This window comes from Bactrocera latifrons, unplaced genomic scaffold, assembly GCF_001853355.1.
Source record: "Bactrocera latifrons isolate USDA-ARS-PBARC rearing strain unplaced genomic scaffold, ASM185335v1 scaffold_640, whole genome shotgun sequence".
Lineage (NCBI taxonomy): Eukaryota > Metazoa > Arthropoda > Insecta > Diptera > Tephritidae > Bactrocera > Bactrocera latifrons.
This window is the reverse complement of record NW_017537313.1, coordinates 72,962-85,534: the sequence shown is the minus strand read 5'-3', so window position 1 is coordinate 85,534 and position 12,573 is coordinate 72,962. Positions and strand designations below refer to the sequence as shown.

Genomic DNA, 12,573 nt, shown 5'->3' with positions numbered 1-12,573 from the left:
AAAAAAAAAAAAAAAAAAAATATACCTAGCGCACTAATAAATGACTTAGACTGCTTGAAATTTGACTCACTTTACTACTACTTTTTTCCACACGGTACCGGCATTATCTCAAGTTCTATACAACCGATTTACGAAATTTTGTGTGAACCTTCTTAATATAATCCTTTATCGTTCCCACCAGTTGGCGGTGGGAAGAAATAGGAAAGAGTACTTTACATACTCAATTCTAACTGACAAAGTGTTGGAACGAATTTTTTTATAATTACTAAACAAAAAAAAGATCACGCGAAAATACAAACAAAGAAAACGCTGTCGTTAAACAAATTTATATTTGGTTTTTAAGATGTGGTAACGCTCGTTTTCCTCATAATTGTAAACAATCTATTTTTTTAACGATGAGTATGCAAGGTGATTTATAAATTAATAAATTAGCTAAAAAAGAACAAAATCAAAGTGAATTGTTAACTTATTTTATTGTTTAGAGTGTATATTTAAATATATAATACAAAGTGAAAAATTTTAACAGTTTAGTGAAACAATGAGAAACGGTATGTGTGATTGATACACATCTTGGAATTTTTAATAGGGATTATTTTAAAAAGTATCTCCGTATCTGTAAAAGCGCCCCTTCCAGCACATACGCCATTTATATCGAAGTTCGTGTTCTCTACCAGACCACCAAAGTAATCGGAATCGTGCCATCATTATTGATTGAAGTTTTTAAGTTACTGACAAAGTAAAATCCATGTTATAATCTAATATTTTTTGTAACTCTTAAAAATTTACCATATATAAGTTTTTCTATACTTTTTAGAAGATTTCAATAAATTAATACTTCATGAAAAGCACTATGCATTAATACGTATAAGGCATTATTCATAATTTTCAAATATTTTCAGGAAATTATAATCTTGGACGAGGTAGATGTGACAGTTTTCCAACCAGAACTAGAGAGTTCAATGATGACGCGAATGAAATTTTTAAATCATCACACATACAAAATGTTCCTTGTACAGCAACGCCTCGTATTTTATCACTTTCCCGGTACAGTACAAGTCCACCAATAGATTCTTCTTTTGGAAGTACAGAAAGAAAAGAATCGGTGAAGCTAAATGATCAAGAAGAAACCGGAAACTATTTGCCATTTCGTTACAAGTAAGTACCAAAACAAACAATGTTATAGTTTTTTACTTTGACAATTTATTCTGGAAGTAAGGAGGTAGAAATTGGATATCTCTTTCAAGCTTTGTTAAACAAATATTGTATTAAGTATTTGTAGGATAAATTAAATTTTTCGTTCCAAGTTAAAATTTTTTTCGAGGGGATAATGAGTGAATGAGAGCTTTATCTTTGTACGCCGAGAGATAAAGACAGACGAAATTGTCTACGACTTCAAAGTTATGACTGCCAACAATGACATGGGAACCAAACCGCGAGTGCGCGGATTGCTTGTTTTATGACAGGAGATATTTCGTCTTGCCTCGTTCACTACCAGACCCATTTGCTTCGCTTCGGTGTCCAGTCTGGCAAAATAACTGCGTATATATTGAGGTCAACAGTATCAATATCATCCTCGTACGCCAGCAGATGTACACTCTTATAAAATATTTCTCTTCTCTATTCAGTTCTGCAGCTCGATCTATTTTATCTAGGAGTAGATTGAAGAAACTATCGTGCGAAGGAAGTCGCCTAGTCTGAAGATGCTCTTGGTAATGCTCAACGTCAGTTTACACAACCATTTTAGTTTTGCGGGGATATCAAATTCAGACATCGCGGCAATTTCTTTCCCAAGATTTGGCGCATGGTGAATATCTGGTCAGTTGTTGATTTGCCAGGCATAAAGCTCCACTGATATGGTCCAATCAGTTTGTTCACGGTGCGCTTTAATCTTTCATACAATACGCTCCATCGTCATCGATTGGGGACTCGAGTTTGCCATCCCCTAGTGTTATGCTTTCTCTGCAATTCAGCAGGCTTGAGAAGTGTTCCCTCCATAAGTTTAGTATGCCCTGGGCATCAGTCAACTCTGGAGTTTCTACGCTATGCTCCGGTCTTGAAACTTTCTGTTAGTCGACGCATCTTTTCGAGCATTACCCCTATCGGCCAACTTGTCTAGCTCTTCGTACTCGTGGTCTTTTTTTGTCTGCAAATGCGTCTCAACTCTCGGTATCTATCTCATCCCGCTCGTGTTGTCGTCTATCGTGGCGGTGCGAGGTAGGCAGTATGTTTTATCTCCGCTACGACACGGCTCTCCTCGTCGCATCAGTTGTTCTTTTGTATTTTCCTAAAACCAATGGTTTCGGTTGCAACGTTACGTAAGGAGCTTAATACCGTCCCAAAGTTCCGCTAGACCGAGTTACTGATGAGTGGATGAGCAGGGTTGCAAGTCTAGTAGAAAATCGTTCGGCTATCTGTCAGGATTGCAGCTTGTCGACATCGAACCTTCCTTGTGTTTGTTGACGTGTGTTTTTGTGCACAACACGCGATTGTGCACGATTTTGACATTGTGGCGGGGGCATAGAGAAGCTTCATAAAAAACACCTTTGGTCACATCGTCCTAGGGGCATTTGGCATTTGGCCTCAAAAACTGGACAAAATTATTTAAAGTAATTTTATGAATGATAAAATTACATGATTGAATATAATAATGCAATATATTAAAACAAAACAAGCAAGGAAGGCCTAAGTTCGGGTACAACCGAACATTTTATATTGAATATATTTGAGTAGGGGGAAGTATGCACCAGATTTTATCTATTTTTGCTCATCCCACATACTACTGATATGCCACATACTCAAAAAATATTATCTGGGTTTCATTAAAGTATCTTACGTACAATCACCAATCATAGGGAGCCAGGTCAAGTGGGTGTTCAAAAATCTTGGTAATAATTATTTGGGGCAGGGTCAAGATTTCGCCCAATTGTATCTATTCTAAACACAATGATACCGTTATGAGAAAAAATTCTCTTTAATTTTTATTTAGATAACTCAAATATTGGCCGATATATCCAGCATAAAGGCATCTGGAAGTTCGAAAATCTTTTTATTGGGTATATGGGAACTAAAAGAAGTATTGACTCTAACAGTGATATGATTCAACCCATTTTTGATACAAAGCTACTATTGTCAGGAAAGGATTTTGTGTGAATTTTAATTCCATATCTCACACATTGAACGGTTTCTTCGGTCAAAAGTCAACTATACGTACCGGGGTCCACACATTCGGTACCTAGGGGCTTGAAAAGTTTTGGTTGGATTCGGACAACTTTTCGTCAAAAGATGGCATACTTTAAGGGAATTATTATCGTATAATTTTATTCCGTTATATCAATTACTTCTTTATTTGTGTACTGGAAAGTGAAAGAATCAATATCAAATCAATAATTTTAAATTATGTTATATTGGAAGTAGTCGTGATTATACTCCGCTCATTTCATTATTAAATTGAAACAAAAAAATAAATAAACCAGCAACATGATTTTTTTTTAAAGAAGGGAATGATGGGAAAAATGTTTAAGTGTATATGTTAATAAAAAGAAACTAGTTTAAATTAATATATATTTCGACCTGCCCCGACCCTATAACAAAAACACTTTTTTCTAAAAACTGGAAAAATATTTTTTCGTTTTTTTTTTTTTGATATTTCATTGTTTTTCCGATAAAAAACAACATTAAAGAAAATGCATCAAAACAACCTTGAGTTGAAACAATACAACAGCCTTATCTTAGAAAAAAGGAAATGTATCAAAGCAAACAATATATGTACATATATATGTGTAAACAAACCTAAACAAATGATATAATATACATCTATGGAGTAGTCGTATTCTAAGTTATCATAAGATTGTCCATTTATTACAAAATTCGCTATATTTATTACAGCGTCTTATCCAAAAAATAGTTACTTTACGTTTTAATGTTTGACGATAAAGTTGGATGAAAGTACGGCGGAGCGGTAAACATGTGGTCCGTTCCCTCGAGTGGTTGAAGAAAAGGAGAAAGAGTCGTCTGTGCGTGGCTGGAGTTTTCTACGGCGTCGTAATGGCCGACTCATTGAGTCGTCACGCCGCGTAATGGCTGGTGAGTGCCGGTCGTTGGAGAGAGATGGCAGATGGGTGCTGTTAGCAAAATCAGGTGTGGCCTGGCGTGGCGTAGTTGCCACATCCACTCCCCTTCCAGTGACTTGGTCTAAAGGAGAAAGGCACGAATTGTTTTGTGTTGGTGTGGGTTGTGATGTGGGTGATGATATTTGAGATGTGGATTGTGAGTCGTCTGTTAGCTCAATGTATGCTGGCTTCAGCATGTCGATTGAGACTATTTTGTCTTCTCTATTGATCCTAATGATGTAGGTTTTGTCGTCTACACGCTGGATGACTTCGTGGGGGCCAGTGTATCGTTGTGCCAGAGGCTTCTTGATGGAGTCTACTCTCTTGAAGACGTGGGTGCACGTGTCAAGGTTTTTGAGTAGGAACAGCTTGTGTTTGGTGTGATGAGCTGTTGGTGTTGGCCTGATTGCTTGGATGATTTGTCTGTATTTCCTCACGAATGTTTGTGGATCAGCTGGTGTGCTTGCTGTAACGAAGAAGTCACCGGGTATATGCAGTGTAGTCCCAAAAAGCATTTCAGTAGGAGATGCTTTCAGATCTGGTTTGTATGCGGTTCGGAGTCCTAGTAGAACTGACGGTAGCATKTCCGGCCAAGGTGTCTCATTTTTGCACATGAGAGCAGCCTTGAGTGTACGGTGCCACCGCTCCACCAGGCCATTCGATTAAGGATGATACGGTGTCGTTCTGATACGATAAATGCCCAGCATTCGTGAGAGTGAGGTGAACAGTGCTGATTCAAATTGCAGACCTTGATCAGTGGTGATTGTCAAATCCACTGGGTGTAAAAGGCGTGTGCAACTGTCTCAGCTGCCATGTTGTTGAGTGGTATGGCGTGTGGCCATCTGCTGAAGCGGTCAATGATCGTTAGACAGTAGCGAAGGTCCTTGACTCTGGACAGCTCTATGAGATCCAGGTAGACATGCTCGAAGCGATTGTCTGGTACGTCAATGTGGTTTGGTGTGGTGCGATTAAGACGATAGGTCTTGGAACGTTGACATGGTATGCAGCGTCTGGACGAGAGGAGCGCGTCTTTTCTAATACCTGGGCAGACGAATCTTCCGGTGAGTTCCTTGGCTGTGGCCCTGCCATTAGGGTGAGAAGACCATGGATGATGTCAAAGGCCTGGCGTCTGAGTGGCTGTGGAAGATAAGGTCGCACAATATTATTAGACACATTACATAGTATATCATGACCTTTGTTCAGCAGGTGCAGCTTGAGAGATGTGCTGGATTGGACATCACTAAGCTGGTCATCTTGGAGTTGTGCCAGCGCAATGGTCTCAACATCAAGTTTGGTTGGCATGGTTATGGCATTGATCCTCGAAAGCGCATCAGCTACGACATTTTCTGTGCCCTTGGTATGGAAAATCTGCGTTGAGAACTGTGGGATGTAGTCCAATTGACGTAGTTAGCGAGGTGATGTCTTGTCAGCACGTTGAGAAAAAGCGTAGATGATTGGCTTGTGGTCGGTGAAGATGCTGAAGTTTCTTCCCTCGAGAATGTTCTTGAAAAACTTGATGGCAGCAAAGATGGCCAGAAGTTCACGATCGTACGTGGAGWACCTGGTCTCTGCTGGACTGAGCTTGCGGGAGAAAAAGGCCAGTGGTTGCCATGAGTCCTTGTGTCGCTGTTCAAGAAAGCTCCCAATGGCTGTATCCGAGGCGTCGGATCTCAATGAGAGGATGGCGTTTGGTGCGAGGAAAGCCAGGCACGTGGCTTGGATGACACTTCTCTTGCAGTCTTGCCAGGCTTGATCTGCAGAAGGTRTCCACTGGATTTTAGTGTTGTCCTTCTTCTTGGCATGTTTGAGAAAGTCCGTCAGTGGTGATTGTATCTGGGCCGCTTGAGGGATCGCTCCCCGGTAGTAGTTGACGATTCCCAGGAAACGACGTAGATCGCTGACGGTTTCTGGCTTTGTGTAGTCGGCGATTGCTTGCGATGGGCGACTTGACTGTCAGTGGCTGTGGCAGGATTGGTGCTGGGATGAGTTATGTCGATGAATTGGTTGATTAATTGCAAGTATTTGGCGTCATGTGCACCAGGACAGATTGAGCGGTCGATTGTTGAAATGCTGTGTACCGTGGCCTCAGATAGTGTGCCCTRAGTTGTGCATGACGTGGTTGTATCGATGAGACATCGTCCTTTGAGATCTAAAAGCAATGCAAAGTGGACCAGGAAGTCTGCACCGAGAATGGCTGATTTAACATCTGCAATTATAAAAGACCAATTAAATGTGCGGCGAAGATTGAAGTCAARGGTGATGACTTTTCGACCGTAGGTTCGGATAACGGTCCCGTTGGCTGTGAAGAGAGTCAGATAATCTTCTTTGAGCGTGTGAGCGATGGCGGACTTGGGCATGAGAGAGATCACTGATCCAGAATCGACAAGAAATCTCATTTTTGTTGTGCGATCTATATCACATCTATATCTAAACAAATAAACTAGTACACATACTAGTTAGTATAAATAAAAGAAAGAGCCATGAGGAGTATTATTAAAGAGTACACATTTCGGAGATTTCCAAAGTAAACAGGACTTTTTGAATCTAGCGCCCTCTGATGGTRTCATCCATATGCCGAGGGTGCTTTAGAATCTGCTATCTTTGTCCAGTGAGAATTTCATGACATTTCATATATTAGAAGTGAAGTTAAGTATGTTTGTGTTATCGGTGCGAAAATGAGCTTCGAACAAAGAGCCAACATTGAATTTTGTTTTAAAATTGATTAAACTTTTACCGAAACGTATCAATTGATGTAACAAGTAAATGGCGATGATTGGCTATCCCGTAGCAGAGTGCACGGGCGGTTTCAGCTTTTTCAAAGTGGTCGTGAGGACATAAACGATCATCGGAAATTCCATCGAAACTGTGCGTGAATTCATCAAAAATCAGTCGAAATCATCATTGAAATTCATGGAAATGAAATTGAACATCTCCAAACCATCGATTTATCGCATTTTGAGCCAACATTTGGGCTTACGAAAGGTGTGTGCACGGCTCGTTCCGCACAAATTGACTGATGACCAAAAATTGCTCAGAATCCGACATTCGATGGACGATTATTTGACTAAAAATCACATTTTAACCATTAACCACTCCCCGTTTTTTAATTTATATGGTACCGTGCGACTTCTTCTTTTTTGGAAAAAAGCATTTGTCTATGAAAGGAAAGCGTTATATAGACGTATAGGCCATTCAAAAGGCTTACACCGGCATACTGGTGGCCAACGAGTTAACACTCGTTCGACATGCTTTTGGACCTTGCAAAAAGCTGTATTGAAGCAGATGGATTCTGTTTTGAATTAAAATGATTGATTTAGCCGAAAAACCATTTGTTCTGCTTGTTTTTTAAGTCCAGTTTACTTTGGAAAACACCGTGTATAATATTTTGACTCTTTTTTACGCGGATTGTGGCTAGACGTTCATCCACCGGGGACTGGGCGACGAAGTCTGTCTCCCATCACGCATCCCACACCGAATTTACTCTCTTTTATATGGCTACTGTAGCAGTGCCAAAAAATTAGTTTCATAAATAGATAAACTCGGGCCTGATCGAAAGATTTTTTTTTTCAAAATTAACCAAATGGCGGGCTCAGGAAATTTTTGGGAAAAAATCAACAGTCTTAGAAAATAGAAATTTTTGAAAAGCAAAAAATTCTTCGATAAAGCCTGAGTTTATTATGTATTCTAAAAGCTGAATAAGTTTCATTAAAATCTACTGAGCGGTTTTCGAGTTAAAGTTGTCACCAGTTCAAAAAAAAAAAAAAAAAATGTTGAGAAAAACTCGTTTAAAGTTTCACACTAACGCTTTGAAGTGGCCGAGCTCTCTTTGTTATTTGTCGAATAACTCAAAAACTAATTATCGGATCAACGTGAAATTTTCAGATAATATTTTTATATATTATTTTTTTGAAAATTCTGACTACCCCTAACTCCTTAAGGGGCCGAACATTCTAGGTGCATAGCCTTAAATCGTAATCCTTTGTAGTAGTCGCCATCTCATAAGACATAAATCTATATTATATAGTAGCTTCTGATGTGATGTGAAGTTTGGTCTTGTTTAAAGAATGTGTAATATCTTAAAAAAATCATAACAAATGCGCACTCTCTATAAAAGTAAAATTAAAAAAATATATACAATTTATGTTCCTTAAATCATTATCATGATTTAAATTCATTATTTTCAATTTTAATTTATAATTCCACAACGTTTGAATATAAACACGATTTCTAAACTTATAGGTTCCTTAAGAATCAAACTTCTTGTGCTTTTAAAGAAATTAATAACAAATTCGGATACTTTGCAATACTGCTTTATTAAAATACCTTCTTGAAGTTAGTAAAAAGGGGTTTTCGCAGTATATGTAATATGTTTATTTAAGTACTAAATACATGTTGCTACTTAGTACAACAGTTTTGTTCATCTGACGGTTGTTTCTAGAATCTAAAACTTATCGAGATATAAAGAGACTACCAATAAGAACGACGTGATGTTAAAATGAACTAAAACTCTTAAATTTATTCAAAATGGGTTATTTTTTTTTGTTATGCTAATAATTTTATGCAATTTATGATTTGAATGAAATGTTAGCCAAATGGTTACCACGGCCGCGTTTGCATATCTCCATCCATTTCCGCCAATTTTCGATTTCTCGCCGCAACATTTCGACTATAGCTGAATGTTGTCTTCGAGCTTCTCGAGCGTTGGTGGTTGGTTGGCGTAAACTTTTAATTTAGCATGCCCTTAGAGAAGGCTTTAAAAATTTACTAGATATTATACCTTCTTGGCAGATGGCAATATTAGGAGTACCTTGGTTTCCTTTCCTGAGAAGAACTTGTGTTATTTTTAATATATTATATATAAATCAAACACCTACTAGGATATCGGAAGAAAGTTTTATTCAAATAATACCTACTTTGCTATCTGGCATTTGAAATTGGACTTAACGGTTTAAAGGTTTTCAAATACTGAATATATCCATTACTGACTCTATACCGAAAGGATTGGATTGATGTGCCCTAATGGATATAGGAATTTCCTAGATACTGGTTGACTCTGAACTATGTGTTAGATATCTTAATAAAATTTAGTGTAAATATTTTGTCAATAATAATTTAGTTATGTTGATTTTAATGTAAATATCTCGGATGTAAAGGAAAAAGTAACTATGAAAGTAAGGAGTCTATGACGTATGGTTTAAATTATCAAGTAACCACATATGGGCACAATAGACCTATGGTCGCAGTGCATTCCCTAGTTATGTATCTATCTAACCACATATGATTGTCTTCATTAACAAATTTGTCGAAAAACGAATCTTAAATTTTAGCAACACTTTTTAGGATAAAGTTTTAGTTTTTGATAAATAACCAGAGTTTAAAGTTTCAGTTTTGTCTGAAAGTGCTTTCCTTCGTTTAATGATTGCGAGAGTATGATGTCCTCCAAGAATAACGTATAAAAATAGAATCCATCTAACCAATTAACTTAGATTAATGCAATCAGCGCTTTCTCTAAGGATCTATGAAAATAATCTTTTACAGCTTTGAAATTGTCAAAAATTGTAAAGAAAACGATTTTTATTAATAGTTATGATGGAGTAATTGTTACATAAGTAATATACACATTTACATGCGAGTGTAAGAATACCAAGAATAACGTATGGAAATATAATCCATCGAACCAATTAACTTCGATTAATGCAGTCAGGCTTTTCCCTAAAGATTTGTGAAAATAATATTTTATATTGTTACATAAATAATATACACAATTACATACAGATGTTGTTTTAAGAGTGGAAATTCTATTTATACATTGTAATTCTAGGTCTGCAGAGAGAGCTATTCCAGAAGAAAACTCAGAAGATTTGATATATTCTGACAGTGAGTAATACCCATTGGTTTTATTATTTTTGAAGATATTTTGAAGTGTTAAGTATTTTTATATTTACATAGGCATAAATTTTCGCAAAGATTTATATATTCCTATGGCTCCGGTGGTGAAAGCATTGGATTCAATTGGACATAATAATGCTCAACAAGAGAGACAATTTACTGTAGGTGATGCTGCTGTTTTGTCTTGCAACAATTCTCAAAATTCCATCGTAACAACTGATTTGGCTCCCCAAATTCATGCAATTACTATTTCATCAGCAAAGCCCAACGATTTCGAAAAGTAAGTATATTTTGTTTCAGGAGATATCCAAACATTATTTCAATAGTAGTGAAGACATATGAGGACTTTTCAGAGTTTCATTTGAACGTATTACCTGAATAAATGTTTAATTTCTATTTACATAATTTTTAATTTAATTTGTCCTACAATATAGTATAGAAACCCCCTTTCAGAGTTATCCAAATATGGTACAAAATGTTTAAATTCAGAATACAAATTTAAATTATTCTGGGGCTCAATAGTTATTGGAAAAAAATATTTAACCCTCAAATAACATATAATTTTACATTTTACGGAAGTATCACCCGATTTCATCAATTTTTACAGTGTCGGTAAGGTTGCTTAAACGATTTGGATCTTGTATTTTAAGTGGCTTAGGAATTAGGTACATTGAATGCCTTAGAAAGCGGAGCAATAGTTTAATTACACCCATTTACAAACTAGTCCTCACTAATTTGCCAAGGAACACGTGTTTCATCAAGATTGTTTAATGTTTACTCAAGTTATCGTTTCTGCAGACGAAAAAACCGAAAGTCACTCATTCTCATTCGAAGAAACATTCTTTCCACCAAGTCGTTCTATACGTCAGACCGAGTTGCTGCAGACCACGCCGAATCGACTGTTCGTGTACACTCTGATCTACGGCTGCTATATTATCTTCATTCCATGTTGGATGTGGTCATTCGGTCGAATATTATCCAATAATGAATGCTGGATCTCAAGATACGTAAGGACGTCACGAATAGTACGCTCAGTAGGCCGATTATATTGGAACTTAAGAAGAGTGAAGCGCGCGAAACACATTTTTTACGTGAGTTTTCGTAATAAATTAGAACGATTTGTAAACGTTGTTCAGGCGTTAGTCTTTCCATCATGAAATGCTAAACAATACTGAAAAAAAAAATAACATAACAGCTTGACAAGACTCACGCGTGATCTCTGTACTTGGATGTATAATGAAATTTACAAGAAAAAACTATTATACTCTCTAGCAATATGTTAACTAAGTGTTAAGTAAAACTGAGAGCACCTTTTGCTTTCAAAACCACTCCCGTTGCATAAAATTTACGTGTGAAAACAGCAACGAAGTCATCGATTTGAGTTGAGTATGCAGGTACCTCGTTAAAGTGATATAACTTCTATGTTGTTTTTGTAACGACCGTTAGGGTAGTAAGGTTCAAATAAGTTGTCACATGTGTAGGGTTAGCTGAGTATGCAAAGAGATGGTTAGAGTTATGGGCACGTCTGAAGTTTGCTCTGCTCTGTAATCGCAGTGAAAGAGCACGGTCTGTCTACTGTTAGTTAATATGGTCGCTGTGGGCTTAGTGGGAGGAAAGTTTTTGGCTCCTTGCAACGAAAAATTGTAACTTCTGTTTTCAATGCTGCTAACTCTTGTTTTACAAGTTCTAGTTAATTTTTACAATATATTTTTTTTTTTTAATAATCTTTAGAAAGCAAAAATAAATAGTTACAGTAACGTTTTTTAACGCGAAAAAAAGAATTTCTCCACCACTCCTACGCAAGCATGAGAAGACATGTTAGCTCAAGGTTGCTGCCAGTGTCTTTGAGCATCTGGTATAGTTTGTTCGTTGGAAAGTAAGAGTATCTGAGCGCAAAGCTAATTTCGATCAGCGCTGATTGATTTTAGGTACCGCAGTGTGGATGCAAGCTACAGCCCTGAGTTCTGCCATACTTTGCTATTATACTTGTACATATGTATTTGCTTTCTAATTTGTTAATTTTTTTTTGCTGCTTCTTCTTCTTTACTTCTACGCAGTTATAGCCGATTTTACAACAGCGTCCCAGTCATTGTTTCTTTCGCTATTTGGTGTCAATTGGATATTCTAAGTGTAGCGAGGTCCTTCTCCACCTGCTATTTCCAAYGAAGGGAGGCCTTCCTCTTCCTTTATTTCCCCCGGGGGTACTGCGTTGAATACTGGAATATCATTGCTTTGCAAGTGAAGGGAGAAGTCATCGATTTTTGAGATGAAGAAGCTCAGCGCAGAAGAAGTTCATAAATACGTGAAACCAGTTTTGAAGCACCGACACGCGTGGGTTAATATCGGTTTACGATATGAGAATAAAATAGTAAACAAGTTAGTAAGAATATCATTAAAGAACGTGCACTTTAAATATAATAAATATAATTTACTACGTTAAAGTGCATGTTCTTAAATTATATTCTTTAGACTAACTTGTTTATATAAATCTTAGTGCAACTTATAATATTGAGATGCCGGTTGTTTACTAGTACATAACTATTTGGGCTGTTATTTTTTGTTGTAGGGATAGTGC

General features: G+C 37.1%; 1 protein-coding gene across 1 annotated transcript in view; it reads left to right on the top strand.

Moving 5' to 3' along the window:
• LOC108975402 (insulin receptor substrate 1-like) overlaps positions 1-12,573 on the top strand; it is a 67,165-nt gene that overhangs the window by 32,754 nt on the left and 21,838 nt on the right. The window contains exons 4-6 of the mRNA XM_018943872.1: positions 900-1,155; positions 9,931-9,986; positions 10,059-10,278. Coding sequence (XP_018799417.1) covers positions 900-1,155; positions 9,931-9,986; positions 10,059-10,278 — 532 coding nt within the window. The remainder of the gene's footprint in view (positions 1-899; positions 1,156-9,930; positions 9,987-10,058; positions 10,279-12,573) is intronic.